This window comes from Lepisma saccharinum, chromosome 6 (assembly GCF_977018435.1).
Source record: "Lepisma saccharinum chromosome 6, izLepSacc3.1, whole genome shotgun sequence".
NCBI lineage: Eukaryota > Metazoa > Arthropoda > Insecta > Zygentoma > Lepismatidae > Lepisma > Lepisma saccharinum.
The window spans coordinates 26,428,401-26,450,020 of record NC_139234.1 but is presented as its reverse complement, the minus strand read 5'-3'; the positions used below and the strand labels follow the sequence as shown (position 1 = coordinate 26,450,020).

Genomic DNA, 21,620 nt, shown 5'->3' with positions numbered 1-21,620 from the left:
AGAGCTTTTCTGCACAGCGCTGGACACGCAAAGGCAAGTATCTTTATTTTCATTCTATTTCTAACAATGATTCGCTATTTTTTCTTGTCACTATAAAAAACTAATTCAATTTTTCTTTTATCACATCTGTCGCCATTTTGCTTGTTTTTGTTTAATTCCTCTTTATGCATTGAGGTTAATCGAAACATAACTTTAGACTTTTACATGGAATTGAAACATAGAATCTTGCCTCCTTTGATTGAATCGAACCTGTGACTCCTTTTTGATCACAAAACAATAGTGACGGCCATCTTGCTTATTTTACCTACTCTTTATGCATTTAAGCTAATCGGTACTGGGGCCCCACACAGCAAAACAACAGATTCTAATTTATCTTTATACATTAGCGGTAAAGTCTTTGCGTTGTAATCAAAAGGCATTTTGTTTTGATTTTTAATATCTGTTCCTGCCTAAATACTAATGGGGACTCAACACACTTCTTTTTTTTTAAAAAAACATCATTATCAGCCAATTTGACATTGTGAATCGAACCCGGGACCTTTTCATTACAGCATAAACATCCTATTTCCAATTAGTTCATTTTCTCTTTGTGCACAAAAAGCTAATCGGAACTTTTAAACAAATCCAATTGAATATCCAATTTTCACCAACATTGGGAATCGAACCCTCAACCACTTGGTTGAAACATCTCGCGGAATAAAAAACACCCACCGCGCCCGCGCCGCCCCGCTCCGCCCCGCGCCGCGCCGCGCCCCGGTCGCCGCCGCCGCTAAACACAAAACGCGGCCGCCATATTGATTTTATTCAAATACTATTTATGCACAGACGGACTAATCGGGACCTATAATGGCGGCACAAAACAATTGGCCTCATTTAACTACCTAGAGAATCGAACCCGCGACCTCTTCATTACCAGGCGACAACATTAACCACTACCCCAAGGCCGCCATATTGATTTTATTCAATCACTATTTATGCACAGATGGACTAATCGGAACCTATAATGGCGGGATTAAACAATTGGCCTAATTTAACTACCTAGAGAATCGAACCCGCGACCTCTTCATTGCCAGGTGACAACATTAACCACTAACCCAACTCGATTTTCGAACTCAACCATTTTGTTGGCTTTATTTACACACAGGCTAATCGAAATCATTCAATATTGACATCGTCGACTTGTAATAAAGGGGTCCCAGGTTCGATACTCGGTGGAGGCACATAGTGGTCCGAATCACCACTTTTCAACTGTAGGTCCACTCCTGATTCGTCTTGCCGTGCATAAAGTGGACTTAAAAAAAACTAACTCAATCTATCAATCAATCAATATTGACTCTACCAGGAATCGAACCCTCGACGCCTCTTGTTTTACAGAGCAATAACCTTAGCCGCTAAGCTTTCGGGGTACAACACCTTCAGCGCCATCTTTAAATAATTTCTTCATTTGTTTGCATCATACGCAATGGTTGCGCGCGCATTTCCTCCAAAGACACACACACACACACACACAAACATACGCACGTGTTAGGTTAGCATACATCAAGAAACAACGTGACAAATCCATTGACCCCCCTCCCCCACCGCTTCCGATGTCTTCAACGTGATCAGACACGTTCTGCTGACTCAACAATAAAATCGCTCGTACACCGCTACGACCGGATGTAACATAACACCAGTGGCATCGAATTTTTGCTGACGCTTAGGAATGAAGTGCTGCCTCTCTACTGCGTTATTCAGGGTATCTATATACTCTATCTGTGGTTTCACGTTGTTTGTAATAACGACGATTACAGAAAGGGATAAGCTTGAGAAGTGATTTTCACAGGCAAAACTCTCAAGACCATGGAAAATTTTTGACTCCCCCTTTGAGTAGATCAACTAACGTTATTGCATTGCAACCAAGTCATGGATTCTATTTCGCGTGTTCACTTATTTAATAGTCTAGTAAATGTAGTCCCGATTACTGTATTTGTGCTAAATTTTATTTTATTCTTCCATCGTCTGAAAAGGGCAGACGAAAACATTTTTATTCGTTGTAGTATAATGCTACCAATACCTTTCATAATACTTGAACATTTCTTTTGGGAAGGACATGTGCCCCTGTGCCCCTCCCGCCAAATCCGCTTATGGTTGGAACTAATCGCGGGCTGGAAGTGGAGAAATGCAGGAATCTAAGATCAAATAATGTAGCAAAGAAAGAAAATTAAAACTTCATATTTGATTACCAAGATGACCTATATGCCGCTAAAGTGATAAACAACACGTGTATGCAATGATCTATAGAAATAAATAGAGTGCATCAAGTATGGGTTATTGCGATAAATAAATAAAGGCCAAAAGTGAGGAAGTGGACTTGGAGATAAAGAGCCACTGCGTTAGAATGACTTTGGAAAGGTCACTGGTAAGCAGGGAGACTGGATGACAATTAGTATAAAATCCCCTCATTTGAGGAAACAGCATGTCTGTCCACGGAAATTGTGGCCCGACAAAAGGACTACGCTGGCAGTTTTTCATTGCAAGGTAAACAGCTTCATATTTACTATATGATTCTAAGATGTTCTCTTCCAGTTATTTTAACTTAGAATTATTTAGCTAGAATTAGGATTTAGAATATTTGTCAATTTTATTCAACCTACAAATAAATTGTTGAAATACGAGTATCTCGATTCTTGAGAATCACACACACACACACCCACACACACACCCAAAAACACACAATATCATTATTTCCTCATAAATCTGACACTTGTTTGCACTAGTTACATTTCTGAACTTCATTTTATTGCTGGTTACACAATGTTCTACCGATGGAAGTATGCTATCTTCAATATATATGAATCAACTTTTAGGGTTATCCACAGTTTTACATAGGACGTGATACACAATATTTTTACTCCTTTACTCCACCCTGGGAATTTTTTGTTACAGGTTGATAGTTCATGACAGTGGCGTAGCGTATTGCCCTGGGGCTCCCTGCAACTAAAATTTGGGGGGTCCCTTAGTAAAAAAAAATTCTAAAATACTACAACCTATATATATATATATATATATATATATATATATATATATATATATATATTACACATACATGGGCGTCCGGAAGGGGGGCAAGGAGGGCCGTAGCCCCCTCGGGAAAATGAAAGTCAACCAAAAATTATGTATTTCACACATATAATTTCATTTTAGCCACAATAATATGTGTTAATTATTGCATGGACACCATAAATTCAAATTTAAGCAATGTTTTTTTTAGGGAACAACACTATTTTTGGGGAAAATGTGACTTGTTTGCCCCCCTGGAAAAAATACCTTCCTTGCCCCTCCCTGGAAAAAATCCGCATATATATATATACACACACACACACACACACATGGGCTGCTTCAAAATGATGTGAACGATTTCAACACCTTATATATTTTTTTATTTTTCGTCCAAATTGCTTTAAATTTTACATGTACTTCCTACAACTGTCCAAGTTTTTTTGATAAAATTTTGAACACAGTATCTCACAAATGTTCTATGTGAGCCCCCTTTGTTACCCTGCATAAATCAATTCGGTAATCGAATTCCGCCCAGACCCGTTTCAACATGTCTGCATCAACAGTTTGCACTGCAGCAGTAATGCGCTCTTTTAGTTCATTGAACTTTTTCGGGATAGAGGAGGTTTGTACACAATGGCTTTTAGATGCCCCCACAGAAAAAAATCACAGGGGGTTAAATCCGGGAATCTTGGTGGCCAATGTAGTAATTGTTGATCATTTCGAGTAGATTGCCCAATCCAGCGGTCTGGCAGTCTGGTATTAAGGTAATTTGTAGTAAGCATGTGTAGGAATGTTTGTCCAGTCACAGTTTCTTCGTGAAAGAAGTACGGACCGTACACTTTGGTAGATGAAATGGCGCAAAACACATTAGTCTTCGGTGAATCACGCACAACTTCAACGATTTGACGAGGATTCTCAGTCCCTCAGATGCGAACATTTTTCTTGTTCACTCATCCTGTCACATGGAACGTAGCCTCATCACAGAAACAAAGTTTGTCAATAAAATCATCATCACCACTGCATAACTATAGAAATGAACCACAAAACGTTTTGCGGGACGTGTGATCATTAGGTGTTAAATGTTGTAACAACTGCACTCGATAGGGATCAGTGGCGTCTCCTGACCCTAAACTTAAGGCGTTGTCAAAGAAGGAATGTTAACCCCTCCCCCTCTCATTTCTGTGACCTAATATTACTAATTTTCTACGAATATTTTTGGTGTAAATTTAGAAATATTTAGAAAAACATTAAATTACATAAATTATTTAAAATGAAGTAAATACTTCATTTAAAATATTAATATTTTTGAAGGGTAAGGACAAGCAAGGACTGTTTAAACGAGAAAATTAATGTTCAATACTTCACCATACAATTAATTTTTAAAGCAGCAGTTTACAACCAGAGGGGTTCGTGGAACTCCCATCACCCCTACAAAAAACACCCTGGACATAAGAATGACCCGTTCATTGAAAAATCGCTAAAATGCACATTCCCGGTTTTTTCCCTTACCCTTCATTTATCCTTGCAAAAAGTAAATTTTGAAAAATCAACTGCTCATTGCTTACAGTTACTTGAATTCCAGCTCAATTCTTCTTTCTTTAAAGACAAATGCCCTGATCACCGCCTCATAAAATTTGGATTTATCCCCTTCTCTCAGCTTATAAAGTAATTCTTTCTCGATGGAGATAATTCAACTGACCACTCATTACAGAAGATCCATTGTATGTCTGAGCAATTAATTTATCCCCACACTTATATTTATCCATTATTTCAGTCACGTGACTAAAAAGAGCTCCTGCAGTTTTATCGGCGCTCATGTCATGAAACCCAAGAAATCTTTCAATGACTTTTATCTGTGAGTCCGAAAAAAAACGCAACATCGTTGACACCTGAGATTTATTGCTAATGTCTGATGTTTCATCGGCAATGATAGCCACAAAGTCTGTGTTTTGAATTTCATTGTAGATTTCATCTCTCAGAACATCGAAACTGAATTTATTAAATAATTTTGAATGCCTGCCGAAGTACCGCGAAAAACTGTAGAATTTAATAAATGTTCTTTTAATGAGGGATCAAACTCGACACTTGTAATAAGGAATTCCATGTAATTGCCCTTATTTAGAGATGCTGCATTTTCCTCATGGCCTCGGAATGGCAGTTCTTGCTTTGTTAAATAGTAGACGGCGTTAATCAACCTCTTTAATATTTCCCTGTTCTTTTTTACTATTTCATTGTGTAGCTCTGTTTCAGATTTTCGTTGAATATCCACAAGACCGTCAATTCTAGTAGGGGTGGAAACAAAACTACTAAATTTAAAGAAACTAGAAAGATGCAATTCAGACTCATTGTGTTTCTACACTGTAGTATTGAGATGATTCAAATCCGCATACCCTTGATAATTCCAAACACCTTTTTTAGTCGAAAGTCGGGACGGGATATTTTTTAAATCCCGACATTCGGGACGGGAAATGTTCGAAATTTTCCGAAGCTCTTGAAAAATCGAATTCTACACGTCATTTTCACCTTAAGTGATTGTTTTTGCATTTCTGATACAAAAACTAAGAATTTCCGATAAGTTCCAGACATTTGCAATGCCGAAAACATCGAGAATTAACAAATTTTTACAATGACCATTCGGTATTTCCCGACTGCTCGGGATCCCGAGAAAGTCGGGAAGTCATTTCCCGAAGTCGGGATCTGGACAGGAAATTTTTTTCCCGATCCCGGTGCCGACTTTTCGGGATCCCGCACTCCCCTAAGAATAATAAACATGTTCAACAGTAAAATTTATTCACCACATCACACCCGCAAAGCCAGTCTGAAATTTCATAGAGTTCTTTTCGAAAATGTCTCTCAAAACCTTTTCCAGCACCACTTTTTCCTTTAACATATGTTGACATCGTGAGATTCGGACATGGTCGACCATTGACAATCACTTGTTTCTTCTCTGAATACGAAAGCGAAGAAAAGGAATCATTTAAATAGTTTTGCACAAGACTTTCACTATTCTCTATCTTAAAATAATCACATCACTTCACACCACACGTTTAAAAAATAATGCACAACAATCACGAGCAAAACAACGCGGAACGCGGGGTGAATGAAAGCCAAACCGTTGGGAACAAATACAACGCCTTGAGAAGCTAACCATGGTGGTGGGTGGCAGGATGCGCATGCGCGGTCATCCTATGTTTCGGCAGTGGTAAGACGTTGTATTCCTCTCCAACGTCCTGGCAGTCTGGGACCGATCTGCCTGCCTGACAACCACTGCGCGCTGCGCCGCGTTCGTAAACTACCGGGCGCTCGAAACTGACAATTAAAGAAAAACGTTGAAAATCGTAATTTATAAAAGTACAGATACTTTCTTCTTTATTTCATTTTCCTTTGGCCGTTGACACACGACTTACACACCCAGAGAAATCGCCACTGATAGGGATACATCTTTAAAGGCCTACGCACTACGCGCCAAACAGTTGCTCGAGGCATTGTTAGCTCTTGACTCACTTTCCTTGCAGACTTCTGGTGGCTGCGTTGAGAACTAGCTCTAACTCACTCGACATCTGCCTCAGACGTGGACGGTCTACCGGATGATTTTCCTTTGCAAATTCATGCTGTTCTCTTGAATTTATCATACCACTTGCGTATGGAGTTCTTGGATGATGGTTCTTTACGAAATTTTGTACGAAACTCATGCTAAACACTAACAACAGACCGACAAACGTGAAACTGTAGGACGCAAAAAGCTCTCTCTGCACCACAGGCAGCCATCTTGGAACTTATCACCCTGTCACCTAGTGGAGAAATTTGGAACTACTACGACCATTGCAAACAAAACTCGAGGTTATGGTTGAAAGTATTTACATATAACTTTAATTGTTTATAAAGTTTATGAATATATATATATATATATATATATATATATATATATATATATATATCGATGACGCCAGACGATAACGGATGTACAACAGTTAGCTACCCCCTTTTGAAGCGTTTAACAATTAAAAGAAAACTGAACTACCTTTTCACACTATAGCTAAAAATCAAAAATAATCTGTAACATTTAACAGGTGTGGACTATGTGGGAAATTTGTCTCAGTTCTTATTCGAATATGAAAAGACTTGGCCCCCTTTGAAAATATTTGGTGGGAAGTTTCATTTTAAATACCTCACATAAAACTAATATTAGTGGTAAAAAGTTCATGAATTAACAAGTTTTCTTGTTTGCATGGAAATAAAAACAGACTGTCCGAGCAACTGAATCTTCCTACTGAATTTATAACTGCAGTCAATTTATACTCTAAAAGATTCCGACAAACGGTATATCTATAAAGGTATGAGGTGAGTTGTTTTTTTCTTATTTTAGACGATCTGCGAGCAAGTAAATTAATACCGCATTTCTGAGGGCCCACAGGTTAAGTTGCCAGGGCTCCTTTGATTGAGCCAGCACGCCCCTGCTTATTATTGCAGACATTGTCTTATGTTACTGGGAACCCACTCGACCAGCTTCCACATAAAAATAAATAAATAAAACAGTCGTCAAGTTATTTGTGGTGTCCACAAATAACTCGTAAATTACAGTAACTCTGTTGGTACGTATTCTAAGTTCACCGATCGGGCGTTTCTGTTTAGTGCTTGCCTCAGTGAATTTAGAGTTCAAATTTTATCAATGTTGACCTACATTTTGTCTATTTCGTATCTTTAAAAATAACCGACACTATGTGTTGAATTTCTGGAATTATATAAAATTTCAGGAGCGCAGAGAAAACATTGAGGGGGCCCATACACCTCGGAGGGTTCCCGCAAGATGCAACTCTAAAATACATAAAATGAGCACAGAGAGAGAGAGAGAGAGAGAGAGAGAGAGAGAGAGAGAGAGAGAGAGAGAGAGAGAGAAAATGAGATTTCACATTGTACAGTCATGGACACTGCCGGCTTATATCGATTCCATTGAAAGTCAATGTATTCATTACAAGCCGGCAGTGTCCGTGACTGTACGTACAAGCTCTCTATTCAACGGTGAGTGACGCAATTACAAAATTCTGGTTATTTATTGAATGTACCTTGAGCGCAAATAACAAATATAAATCACTGTGTGAAATGCATATAATTCAGTGGGACAAAAGCTTGATACAAGAAGTCACTGGAGCATATTTTTGTGGGAAGCATGCCAACTGAAGAACTAAATTACTTTCAAACATCAAAGTCTATTTTTTATCGTTAAGGAAATAAATTTGACATGTTGATTAAAATATACATCTAGAATAGATTTTTATTTAAAGCATCACAATAAACTCATTTTTCCGTAGATCACCCTCGAAACTGAATTAATAAAAGTCTAATAAGACCTAAGGCGATGAGAGGCACAACTAGAAATATGGCTACTTTTCTGTCTAGTTTTCTTAACGACTTTCTTCTGAATGACCTCTGGCCTTAAGGTTGTAAGTTCTCGGGCACTAATGTTGTTTTCTATTCATGAGGATATAGCTTCTCAGTTACCAGTTTTAATGCCGGCAATGAAGTTCATTTAACACATTCAATGCGTTTGCTATTTAATAGCTATTTTCACCGTGAAGAGCTTCTCGTTTAAATCGACAATAAGAAAGAACATGTTTCGTAAACCTGTTAGATAATGTAGCGAGTTATCAGTTTCAAACCTTCTTTTGAAATTGAGAATTAATATTTTAAAGTGCAACGGCAGGTGATTTCGAACGAACTAAATAGCGTATGCCAATTCACCCACAAAGAGAACTAAACTTGTTACCATTGTCTATACATAGTTTGACAATACAAAAATTTAGATTCTAAGCAGGCACGTATCAAGAAGTATATTTCGGGAGGTTTCCGAACCAAATGGTTCACATACAGTATAATAATAATGAGGCATTCCACGAAAATTGGTACTACGCCATGTAAATAACAAAATGAATTAATCTGAAAATGATTAGTGATTTTAATCGCGTTAAGGTTCAAATGTTTGTGAATGCATATAATTTCCATATTTCACTAACATAAAGCATTTGTAGTCGGTATGCTTCACAGACAAACGAAGTCAAATTTTGCCACGTTTTCAAAGCGTCACACACGTAACACATTTTCGTTAATGCTTTTCATGCATTCAGGGTATGTCATCACACTAAAGTTTATTTCATTTGTTAGCAGACAACACAAAGTTCATAATTCTATAAAATCAGTTCATTATGAATACATTACATTTTGTGTGTGAAATGTAACACGCGTAACGCTGGAATGCCCCTAATAATAGAGAAGAGAGTTTATATTTGCAAGGTTAATATGTCTATTATTAATACTATTAAAATAGACAAATTAGTAATTATTATTGCATGAAAGGTAAAAAGATGATATAAGAGTAGAGAGATAATAGCATACATTCATTTTCTAGCTTATGCCTAGTTAAGATCACTACAATTTGTATAAAAGCAGCTGTTCTGACAAAGAAATTAATGTAGAAAAATAATGAAGTGGATTATTTAAGGAATACCAAAAAGGTTGTTATGTCCAGCTGGTGAAAAGTAAAATCCTTTAGCATAATTTTTATGAGCATTTTATTAGTAATAGTGGGACGCATAGTTTTGCAAGCAAGGCAACGCAATCTAATCCTTATCTTTATGTAAGTTCTGCGGAAATAAATTAACATCATATTATGGAAGAGTAATCAAGTATTTTGCTCACTTAATTTTTGACCTCATAAGTCTTTCGGGGACAGGGGGGATCCGGATCCTTAAAAACGTCCTAGATTCTACACTTTGCGTTTTATGTTCTTTTCTCGTTGTGAGTATGTATCATACAGTGGTTGATGTTGGAATCGGAAGTTCCCAAAAAAAATCAAGAAAATAATATGAAATGTATTGTGCGTATGCCCTCTCAAATAATTTAATGTTAACTTGTGCTCTCTGCTATTAAGCAGTTTCCCCTTCTATTTCCCGCATCCTCTTTTCTTTGTTACAACACTTTAAAATTATATTTCCTGTAAATGAAACTCCCTAGAGATTGCGAAACGTGAAACTGAAATTAAGATTACTTTTTTTTAAAAAAAAAAATAACTATTCGCCTTGATACATTTATATATAAACAGATGATCGTTTTTACTAACCATTTCGAAAGTGTGACACTGTGTAAAAAACGACAATTAACAACTACCTAGGTACTATGAAAAAATACAGTTGTAAGGAATTATTATTTTTTTAATGCAACAACTCACAACAACAAGGCAGTTAAATTGTGAAAACTGCAATTGACGTACATAAATACTGTACAAATGTTAATGTTTTTGAGTTCCTATATCTTTTCTGTTGTCAAATATCATATCTTTTAAAATCATAGTTTCAAAGCACTGATCATACATCTGTTGCGTTCCCACTTAATTTTTCAGGATAAAATTAAATTAATTTGCACACTAAATTTGATAACAGCACGTCCAGCATCAATTCCCCATGTAGTTAAATAGGAGAACAGTTGCCTATCTGATGCGCAAGGACACAAATATTGCACTCTCACCTACAAATAGCCCTGTCTGATCAGCCCAATTTGCACTAAAGCAAAGTAATGCAAGGCACTTATTTTCCTTCTCCTTGTTTGCAAGTAAGCTCGCAAACATGGCGGAGCCGCATAATGTGAAACTTGCCTATAGCACAAAATTAATAAGATATAAAATTGTGATATTAACTTCTGTTGATGCAATTTCGCCACAACGACCTAACCACAATGTGGGTGTGCAACAAAATTAAAAATAAGAAACATGTTGACTTCGAATTGATCTTTGACAACAATGTACGAGTAACATATTGCATGAGGTACTAATGAGATTTACACTATTATTCATACCGTAAATAAAAAAATACTTTTTAAAAAAAATCGCACTGGATAATTGATTACAAAAGAAGATTAACTACCACAACCTTTATATAACAGCGCTGTAAGAACATTTTCTGAAAATTCCCTCTTAGGGCGAGGTTCAGCTGTTGCTGGTCTACCACCTAATCCCAAAAAGTACAGATTAAAATAAAAATAAAATAAAATTCAAGATTACACAGAAAATGAATAAGAAAGTACAATAAAATACAAATGGAATAAAATCTCATACAATAGAACAGATAAAAATAAAAATTAAAATGAAATTCAGATTACAAAGAAATTGATCAAGAAAGTACAATAAAATGCAATAGGAATAAAATCATATACATTGGAACAATATTAGCAGTGAATTAGATAATAAAGCAACTGAAGTCGAGAAAGTTGTTAGATTAAAGTTACATAGGCTACCGCACACTATTCTAATCACACTGACAATGTTTCCAGTTTTTTACTGTTTCAAAAATTATGTTATTGTTTTCTACACAAGCTAATTGTAAAGTGAAAAAACAAATCAAACACAATGGGTCGTTTGATTGTGCCCAGGTACAGCCCATAGCTCCCCCTATGGTAGACAATGCATTGATAATCGTTTCTATTTCGTTTCAGACCATTTCACCTCTATAATGGCTTCCTTGGGAGATGCGCAAGATAGTATCAGTGATGATGATGATGACGTTCGTGACCCATCTTCTGGTTTGGAAAAACGGACAAATGTCAGCTATGGTTCCATAAACCTCACATCCTCGGAAAAGACTCCAACAATTAAGGACAACATTCAGATTGACAAACGTAACATCACTACAAACGATAATGACGTATCCAAAACGAACTCAAACAGCGCTGAAGAATTCCCGGATTGCTTGAAAAGACTTCTGAGAGGCATTCATGTGTGGGGCGATTCCAAAGTTCTTCCGGATTCAAAACCCGAATGGCTTGACATGGACAAATACAGGAAAGGGCAAGAATTTGCCAAGAAGAACTGGGGAGGCCTATGGTTCGGCACAATGTTGTCATTCATGGTTGGTATAAGTTTCCGTCGTTTCATGGAGACTTTGATATTCACCGCCGTAACAGACACTCCGTTCAAAGCATTCAAAAGGTACCTCTTCTCTATCAATAAAATATCTTCTTGGTACGAAGGAGACATCTTTGATGTGAACGACCCAGCACACGAGGATATCAAAAAGGTCAGATCGATGCATGCTAGAGTGATGGACAAGATGAACTCGATGGAACCTGACGAGCTGAAGAAGAAAATCACCTTTCAAGGTCCCGACGGTATCTGCAAAGGCATGTGGTGTAACGTCGACAATGTGATTGAAGAATTCAAGGACGTTTGGCCGTCTCCTGTGTCGAGAGATTACCCTTACAATGTTCTAAACAACACTGAGCCAGGAACTACTACGTACATATCGCAATTTGACATGGCGATGACGCAAGTGGCATTCATGGGTGTCGTAGTCATGCATCCAGACAAATGTGGTATCCACGATGTAACCAGGGAAGAAATGGAGGGATTCATACACTTCTGGCGCTGCGTTGGGTACCTCATGGGGGCGGAGGACAAATACAACGCATGCAGCGGTACCTTGGAGGAGACGTTAGAGCTTATGGACAGTGTAGAAAAATTTTGGGTTTCACCGGGTTTGCGGGATTTAGACAGAGATGGAGAACACATAACCAGATGCTTTATCGAAGGTGTGGGATATTTTTTGCCGCTGCTTCTGTATAACACTTCACTTGCGTATTTTTGCCACATTTATGCAGTGACTGATGGACAATGTAGCAAGTTGCTCAAGGCTTTAACCTGGATGGAACGGGTGATGCTTGTTTTCACGAAATTGCTGTTCGGATATTTCTTTTATGTTCCTTGTTTTAGGCTCGTTGCAAATTGGTTTGCTAGGAAAAAATTCCATACAGGCAATAATGCCATAGTTAATAATTCATCTTGGTTAACTGCAAAGAAGGGCCGATATTATAGTTATCAAGTAGAACGTGGGTGTGAAATTAAGTGAAATATTTGCACTTTAAAAACTTTGCGGGAGTGTTGTAAATATCATAATTTGAACTTGAAGCACAGCACAAAATACTGGAACACTATATTTCAAACGTTTCATAAACTCATTTTTTGAATCATCTGGGATGAAAGGATTCACAGCGGAGGATTCTTCGGAACAGACAATCTTGCACAAACAGGAGATGGAAATTTGTGTTGCGAGGTAATCTAATTTGGAACATGGTGTTATATACATTAAATGTCTCTTTTGATACATTTTGGAAACTGTGGGCCTCATGAGAAAGTAGCATAATAATTACTAACAAAAAGAGAATTGAATGAGATGTCGGAAGGAAGTCGCATTTAATAAAATAAAATTAATAATATTTCTTCTAAATATGTGTTATTCATGTGTGCCCAAAGCTAAAAAGATACAAATTATCACAAAAGGAACTTTTACTTTGAAAAACAACACATTTGAAATTGATTACCTGTCAACAATATTGTAACGTAAATTTTCCATCCTCTGTTATTTAAGATGTAGTTTTGGAATCCAATCGCCTCTACTGCTTGTATGTTGTAACAGTTAACAACTTAAATATAGTGTCCTTAGAAAAGGGAGAGCGAAGCTGAAATTCATCAATTTTTATTTTCTTATAAGAATGGAAAAAAACTTTCAAAAACATCTGATTTGGATCATCAAAAACTTAAACACAGCTGAAAATATGCTTTTCATGCAAGGCCCCCCCCAAAATAAAAAAAATCATAAGATGATCAAATTTATTTCTTGGTTTTACATGGTATTTCATTCAAATAGACCTCAATTATTACATATTCATCCAAACTATTTTGGAAGGATTATGATGAACGATTTTAGGGGCGGTCTTGAGTGATGGGCCCCTTGTTTAGGGAGGAGGGGCAGATCAAGTACAGTGTTCAGTAAAGCTAAGAGAAAAGTTACTTTCCGTAGACACGCTGTCGGAATTAAATACTTTGTGGGGATTACGATATGGTTTGAGGGCGCGAATATGATTTTGGGAGGACGCATGACATGATTTTGGGGGGGATTGCGCCATTGGCCTTGAGGGGATAGGCACCCCTGCTTGTAATCAAGGGTTCCCGAGTTCGATACCCGGTGGAGGCACATAGTGGTACGGATCCCACTCTAAACAGTAGGTCCAGTCACGATTAGCCTGTCTGTGCACAAAGTGGACTTAAAAAAAGTCATCAATTCAGATAGTCTCAATAGTTTCGTGGCTACGTTAGTCTGTAATAGAACATAACGCATCTACAGTTGACTTTGTTAACCTTTATTAATTAACATGATAACTCACCCGAGAACTGACATATATATACGTGACTGAACTCTAACCCTTTGATAGATTTCATCCAGATAAATTTGCATTGCTTTGAGCGATACAGGCTACTTTGTACCATCTCAACTCCTGACACTGGTGAGCAATGTATGTCCTTTTAACTTCACGGGAAATCTACCACTTGTAGGTATTCCTAAACCTTGTTTCTTTTCGCACTTGCTCCTCGTATCGGCAAAAGACTCGAAAAATGCAAGGTGCAAATGTAGTCAAACCCTCAGCCATTTTGCAAACTTTACGTTACAGAGGCCGTTTATTGAACAGACCATCTAAAACTTAACGGTATTTGGACATTTTATCGATAACACTGTATTTAGAGATAATGTAAAAAAAAACTAAAAAAACTCGCACGCCGCATGTTCAATTTACGTTATTAATAAGTGAAAGACGTTATGAAGTTTCGTTGGCGTCTACTTTCTGCTTTCCTATTGTGAGCCACGGAGCTCAGTCCTTGACGTTGGAACTGACACCTGGCGGGAAAAGTGGAAATTGTACTACTCTGGAGCCTTTCCGTTCGGACGGCTTCGACGTCATAGGACGAGGGACTGTGACCAACGCAAAAGCGCACCTGCAGATTCGGACATGGCCCCTGTTCTGAACAAGACTTGACTATTCTCGCTAATTTTCTTCAGATCCATATTAATATTATAATAATAAAAATATTGCATTTTATATATTTTATAGAAGTAGTAAAAATAATAAGTCAGAATACTCGCATATTTGTGCGAAATAAGCCAAGCGACAGCATGAAACAGCTCGAAATACGCAAGAGATTCGCTAATCTTAGCGCATCGAAATGACGCCCCAGTACTACCCCTCGCGCCGAACCCTCCCGCCAAGTTTCCTATTGAAGGCAATGGTGTTCGTCGGCCCAGCTCATCGCAGAATGGTGCGAATCTCTCTGGTCTCTGCCGGTGCCGAGAACAGCCGAACGCTTCCGAACAGGCAGAGGTCCAACGACCTGCACTTTCCCCCACTCTTGAAGGTCTGGGTCATAACAGGCCCTTCTTTCAGCCCCCATCCCTATGTTTACAGCTACGGCAGGGTTTGTCTGGAGTCATCAAGATTCTTCGGAGTGTCCAGTGGCATGCTCAAGGAGGGGTGGTGAGGATCATAATTCTGTTTAGGCTCAATATTCTTTGAAAAAAAAAGAAGACAGAAAAGGCAGGAAAAGATGGCAAAATGAGGACTTCAGTAATGACTACTAAAAAGTACACGTAACCCCCCCCCCCCTTTCGAAAATCCTGGGCACACCACTCGAATGTCGGCTATTTCCACTGCACACATTGAACGATATGAATCTGCTTATTTAATAATTCTCGTCGTATGGGATAGAATTCTGTCTTTTGTAGTCGTAAGGTCTGTGGTATGAGCTTTTACATTGAATTGGCAGTGACCTTGACGTTATCGCAGAGGAATATTGTCCCCCCCTCTCCGTTGAAAGGTCGACCCTGAAGTTTGGCAAATCTTGCGATGACTACGTAAAAATGTCACGCTTCGCCACTGCCTGGAAGATCAGATCTCATGGCCGTAGGCAGGAAAATTTTTGTGGGACGGGGGTTCACTTATAATTGTTCCCATGTGCGTCGCAAGAAATTTGATTAATAGAAATAATAACAATAATAATTATTAAATAATAATAATTAAAATTTCATAATAATAAACTATTTTCCAAATGTATTATTATTATTATTATTATTATTATTATTGCTGTCCTTATATCCTTGAGGAGACTTTTGTACTCTATCCATCAGAAGTGTTAATATGTAGCACAACTGTTTATATTGTTATTTTTTTGTACGTTTCATGCAGTGTGTACTGAAATGAACAGTTGTTATATTTTGTTATTAAATTTTACATACCTTCAGGAAAAAGCTTTAAAAGTAAGAGAAATTTTGGTCATGAAGTTTAAGTTGTTTGAACATTCAGAAAACTTAATTTTTGGAATTTTGAAAACTGTGGAATCTGTTGTTCTTTGGATTAAATGGTAAAACATAACCTCGTGCCTGTATTTTAACCTCAATTTTTCGATCTAACGCTGTTTTTCTTTGGCTATTCTGTTGGAATACTAACTAACTAGGCGTTATTTCCATTATTAACAATAAAAATAACAAACGTTCTGCTATTTTGTAATTTGTAATAAACGATATCAATTCGGGGGGAGGGGGAGGGGTTCTATGGACCAGTTCGATCACACTTTCCGACGCTCATATTGTTCCAATACTTACCAAACAGCATTATATACAACCACTATGCACTATACAAGTATGTGTTTTATAGGACCGCATATAAGTTAAATATATGTACTATATCGACCGCTGGGCGAAGGTTAGTGAATGTAACGGGCTATGAAGCTGGATATCCTAGGTTTGAACTCTTAGCAAGGGGGATTTAAACCCATATCGAACAGGGAATGAAAAAGTTGGAACGGGAATTTTCGTAAAAAATAAAACAGGACAATAATTTTTGTCTGAAGAAGACCCTGTTAATGAGTGAAAACGTTACGTCATTAGTTTATATTTTTTTATACAATAAATTTGCCTTGGTCAGCATAAGAATGTTTTATTATCATAGAAACGAGGCTTAACAGTGTTACCATTGGGAATTTTGGAACAATCTCAAGGGAATTTTCAACCAGATCCAGGAACAGCACTGGAAAGAGGACAGCAGAAGTGAAAATCAAGGGGTTGCAGGTGAGCTGCAAGAATTAAACCCGTTTCCCTCAAATATCAGAATCTCGTATTTTTGTAAAACTGAGAATAAATTTTTGAAAATGTGTTACAAATTTTGGTTTCTGAACTTCCATTAATCCAACATGCCAGAAGTTTCGGGAGAGGGGGGTTGAACCCTAAAAAAACCCTCTAAATACGGCCATGTCAGATCTCACCATGGCATCCCATCGGACTCCTAAGTCATCTTAGCGGAGATAATCTTCCGAATTGGGTGAATGGGCTTTCCAAGTGCTCGCTTCGCACAAGAATATCGAGAGCTACTACCTCCAGGCATGCGCAGACTCCATGTTCCATCATCACGTTCAAACTACCCTTTTGTTTTTTATAGTAAAAAACAAGGGGTCCAGAGCAACTCGCAGATCATTGCAAATTGAAGTCCTCCCTCCCTTAGAAAATATAAATTTCGATCGTATGTTCGAGTATGGCAGGGGGAAAATCCGCTAGTCCTTGGTATTCTATATCTACAACACAGGTAGTTGCTAGCTGGGGCTGCAAGTCGCTTCATCCTTCTGGTTCTACCAAGTGAAACACCTAACTGTTAAAATTCAAATTTGGAGACTCTGCGGATGTCAGTCCTCTCATATCGGCTTTGATTTATCACTAGCCAGGGCCGCAGTTACGCACAGGCTATCTAGGCTGCATTCTATGGGCCCGCACCACAAAGGGGCCCGCACAAAAAAACTGTTTAAAAATGTTAATTTTGAATAGACTAAAATAAAAAATAGTTTCTTTCAGTGAAAGAGGTCTAGCATTTAGAGGTGAAAATCAGACACTTGGTCACCGAGATACGGTAACTACCTCGGACTACTGGAGCTTATAGCAGAGTATGCCGACTTTTTAAGCAATCACATAAAAAACAATGGAAACCGTGGAAGTGGTCACACGAAATACCTATGTATCATCGACGATTTGCGAGGAAGTTGTGCAACTAATTGGCAAGCGTGTTTTCAATGAAATTATCTCTCGAATCAAGCAGTCAAAGTACTATTTCATATCATTAGACTCAACTCCAGACGAAGGTCACATTGATCAGCTTACTTTGATTTTCAGATATTTAGAGGAACACATCCCTGTTGAAAGATTTGTAACATTAATGCCTAACCAAGACCACAAAGCTAAAGATATGTTCCTAGGCTTGAGCAAGTTTTTGAAAGAGAATGACAGACATTAAGAACTGCCGTGGTCAATCTTATGATAACGCTTCTTCAATCAGCGGAAAGTACAATGGGCTTCAAGAGTTGGTACTGGCAGAAAATAATTTAGCAGTATGAGTACCTTGCGCTGGGCATTCACTCAATCTCGCAGTGCAGGCTGCTGCCGAGTGCTGTCTGAGTGCTGTAAGTATTTTTGAATTTTTGGAAGCTACAAATGCGTGTCATCAGTGGTGTATGATTTGAGTGCAAAAATTTTGTTACAAGAAATTAAGTATGTGTCGTTTGATTTGAGTCTAGAGAGTGGTGTTTGATTCGAGTTCAGAGAGTGCTGTTGCAAATGAGTGCAAGAAGAGGTTTGAAAATAATTCCAAACAATATAAAGAAAAATATTTGTAAAAACTTTCTTGATTTGAGTGCAAAAAATTAAATGCCTAGTTCGATTTGGTGTTTGATTTAAGTGCAAGAAAGAAATTAAAATGTGTGGTTTGATTAGAGTGCAAAAGTTGTGATTGATTGGAGTTCAAAGAGTGGTGTTTGAGTGAGTGCAAGAAGTGGTGTTTGAATGAAGTGCAAGAAATGTTGTTTGTTTGGTCTGCAAAAAGTCGGTGTTTGTTTGGAGTGCAAGAAGTGGTGTTCCAAATAAGTGCTAGAAGTGGTGTTTGAATGAAGTGCGAAAAGTGGTGTTTGAATGAAGTGCAACAAAAAGTTGGTGTTTGAATGACGTGCAAAATGTTGGTTTGATTGGAGTGCCAAAAATGGTGTTTGATTGGAGTGCAAAAAGCTGATGTTTGTTTAGAGTGCATAAAGTGGTGCTCCAAATGAGTGCAAAAAGCTGTGTTTAAATGAAGTGCATGAATTTGGTGTTTGGTTGGAGTGCAAAAAGTTGGTGTTTGGTTGGAGTGTGTGGTGAATCGGGACTTGTTTATCCCGTTTCGCCAAATTCTTCGGCCCGCCCTGTCTAAGAGGAATTAGACCCGATGCTTAGGATTGTTAGTTCGCTGAGAAACTTCGTTGTTTCCCAAAAACTCGCATGGGATCGACGAGACTGCCACCTGGCGAGCTTCTCGGGGCAGACGTTTTCCTTGTTGGGCGAGCCAGTGTTCTCTCCCAACCGACCGCGATAACATTAACTCCAGCAACGGTGCTCCACGACGTGATAGCCGCCTGAGTCAATGTGGGCGTGACTCAGCCTTTATCTTCCCGTACACCTGGGACGTCGACAAGAACGCGGAACCTTACGGACATGGAGTTAAGTATTTTACCAAAAGGGTTTAGTTTACAGTGTTACTTTAATTGATAAATCTTGAATCATTCACCTCCATTTTCCCCCCTTTTTACTTAAAAGTCTAGAAAACATCGTGACTTCAGTTGCAAATAATTTCCTATCGCCGGGGCTAATTCCTGCAAAATATGAGAGTAGTTAAGAGACGGAATGAATATGGACATAGTTTTTGTAAGGATAAATGTTTGTAAGAGATAGTGGGAATCAAAAAAAATGTAAATAAAAAGAATGGTCGACGTTGATCGTCGTAGCAAAATTTTTGTGAAAACTGTTAAGTGGGTAATTGTTAACAGATTCTTGTTTGAAGGGACTTATTTATAGAGAACACTTTGTTTCTATTATTGTTGTAAGAAATAAAAAAAACTGCACTTGTTAAAGAAATAAAAAGTATATTGAGAAAATACCCAATCTTACTGTTCAGGTAATGAAGCAAGGCGCTGGGCGCCGTTTAGGATAAGTTCACTTTCCCCTGTATAATTTCTTGGGTAGCAGGTATTTTTATGGAGGGACCAAAAAAAAAGCAGTTGTATGTTTTCAGTCATATACACGTTAGTTCGTCGAGCCCGCTACAAAACTCGGGACCAGCTGGCGCTATATGCGAGAAGGAATTGAAGCGACGCACTATTTAGTACCTTAAAAAACTGGGATTTAGTAGTATGACCTTTGCCCATTTTGATTTGTCTGATTATGGTTTTCTTCCTAACAGCACGCGAACCACCCGTGATAGAACAACTAAATATATATATATATTCGCATATGTATTTTTGGGGGGGGTGTTATTTTATTTCTATTACAGGGAGATATCCAAGGGAACGCACGTACTTCCAAAATAATAAAAAAATGGGTTGTGACGGATTGCCAAGAACAAGAACGAATTGGAACAAGACGTCACAAGTGTAAAATGTTAGTGTTTGGTTTGAGTGCAATAAGTGGGGTTTGAATGAAGTGCATAAAGATGGTGTTAGATTGGAGTGCAAAAAGTGGTGTTTGATTGGAGTGCAAAAAGTTTGTTTGATCAGAGTATTAAAAGTGGTGTTGGGTTTGAGTGCATAAATTGGAGTTTGAATGAAGTGCATAAAGTTGGTGTTGGATTATTGTGCAAAAAAGTGGTGTTGGAATGAAGTGCAAAAAGTTTGTTTGTTTGGAGTGCAAAAAGTTTGTGTTTGTTTAGAGTGCAGGAAGTGGTGTTTGAATGAAGTGCGAGAAAGTGGAGTTTGAATGAAGTGCGAGAAAGTTTGTTTGATTGGAGTGCAAAAAGTTTGTTTGGTTGGTTCTTGGTTGTTAGTGCAATACGTGGTGTTTGAATAAAGTGCAAAAAGTTGGTGTTTGGTTGGAGTGCAGCAATAAGTGGTGTTTGATTGGAGTGCAGAAAGTTGGTGTTTGTCTGGATTGCAAGAAGAGGTGTTGCAAAAAAATCGTTTATTTAAAATGTGCTTACAATTGTGTGCAAGAAATGTGGTGCTACAAATGCGTGTCATCAGTGGTGTATGGTTTGACTGCAAAAAATTTGTTACAAAAAATTAAGTATGCGTGGTTTGATTTGAGTGCAAAGAGTGGTGTTTGATCCGAGTTCAGAGAGTATTGTTGCAAATGAGTGCATGAAGTGGTTTGAAAATAATTCCAAAATTTTTTTAAAAAAATTGTGTTAAAACTGGTTTGATTTGAGTGCAAAAATTTAAATGGGTAGTTTGATTTGGTGTTTGATTTGAGTACACTTCGCAACATCTTATTTGACCGCCCCGAAAGAATTCTAAGTCCCGAAATCGTAAACTTAGCAACATAACACTTCGGATCCAGGTGAGAATAGCCATCTTTGAGTAGGTCCTTCCACTAGACTAAAAACGCTGCGGTGAGAAATGTTCAATATAACACTTTTCATGAACTTAGAAACTATAAACCGCTATTATAATACACAATCAAACAGAAATAATAAATTGGAAAAAGTACCTTAAGGGATATTTACGATTCTGCTTGCTCTAATTGAAATTTGGGAGGTTTGAAACACTGAATAGAATTTTTCTCCACCTGGAAGAAATTGCCATCAAGTTTGTGCAGAAAGAAGCAAATTTGTGAGGAGTTTATGCGACATTTTATTTACAATACCTTGTATAACATCGAACAGTTCTCAAAAAAATATATTTTACACGACTTGTCGCATCGCATAAA

At 37.8% G+C, this 21,620-nt stretch overlaps 1 protein-coding gene across 1 annotated transcript; it reads left to right on the top strand.

The window, feature by feature from the left end:
- Positions 1-2,361: 2,361 nt before the first annotated feature.
- On the top strand, positions 2,362-16,284 carry LOC145988632 (uncharacterized). The gene is made up of 2 exons (XM_083123664.1): positions 2,362-2,520; positions 11,524-16,284. The coding sequence occupies exon 2, from the start codon at positions 11,541-11,543 to the stop codon at positions 12,930-12,932; it is 1,392 nt and encodes a 463-aa protein (XP_082979790.1). The 5' UTR covers positions 2,362-2,520; positions 11,524-11,540; the 3' UTR covers positions 12,933-16,284.
- The last annotated feature ends 5,336 nt before the right edge of the window (positions 16,285-21,620 follow it).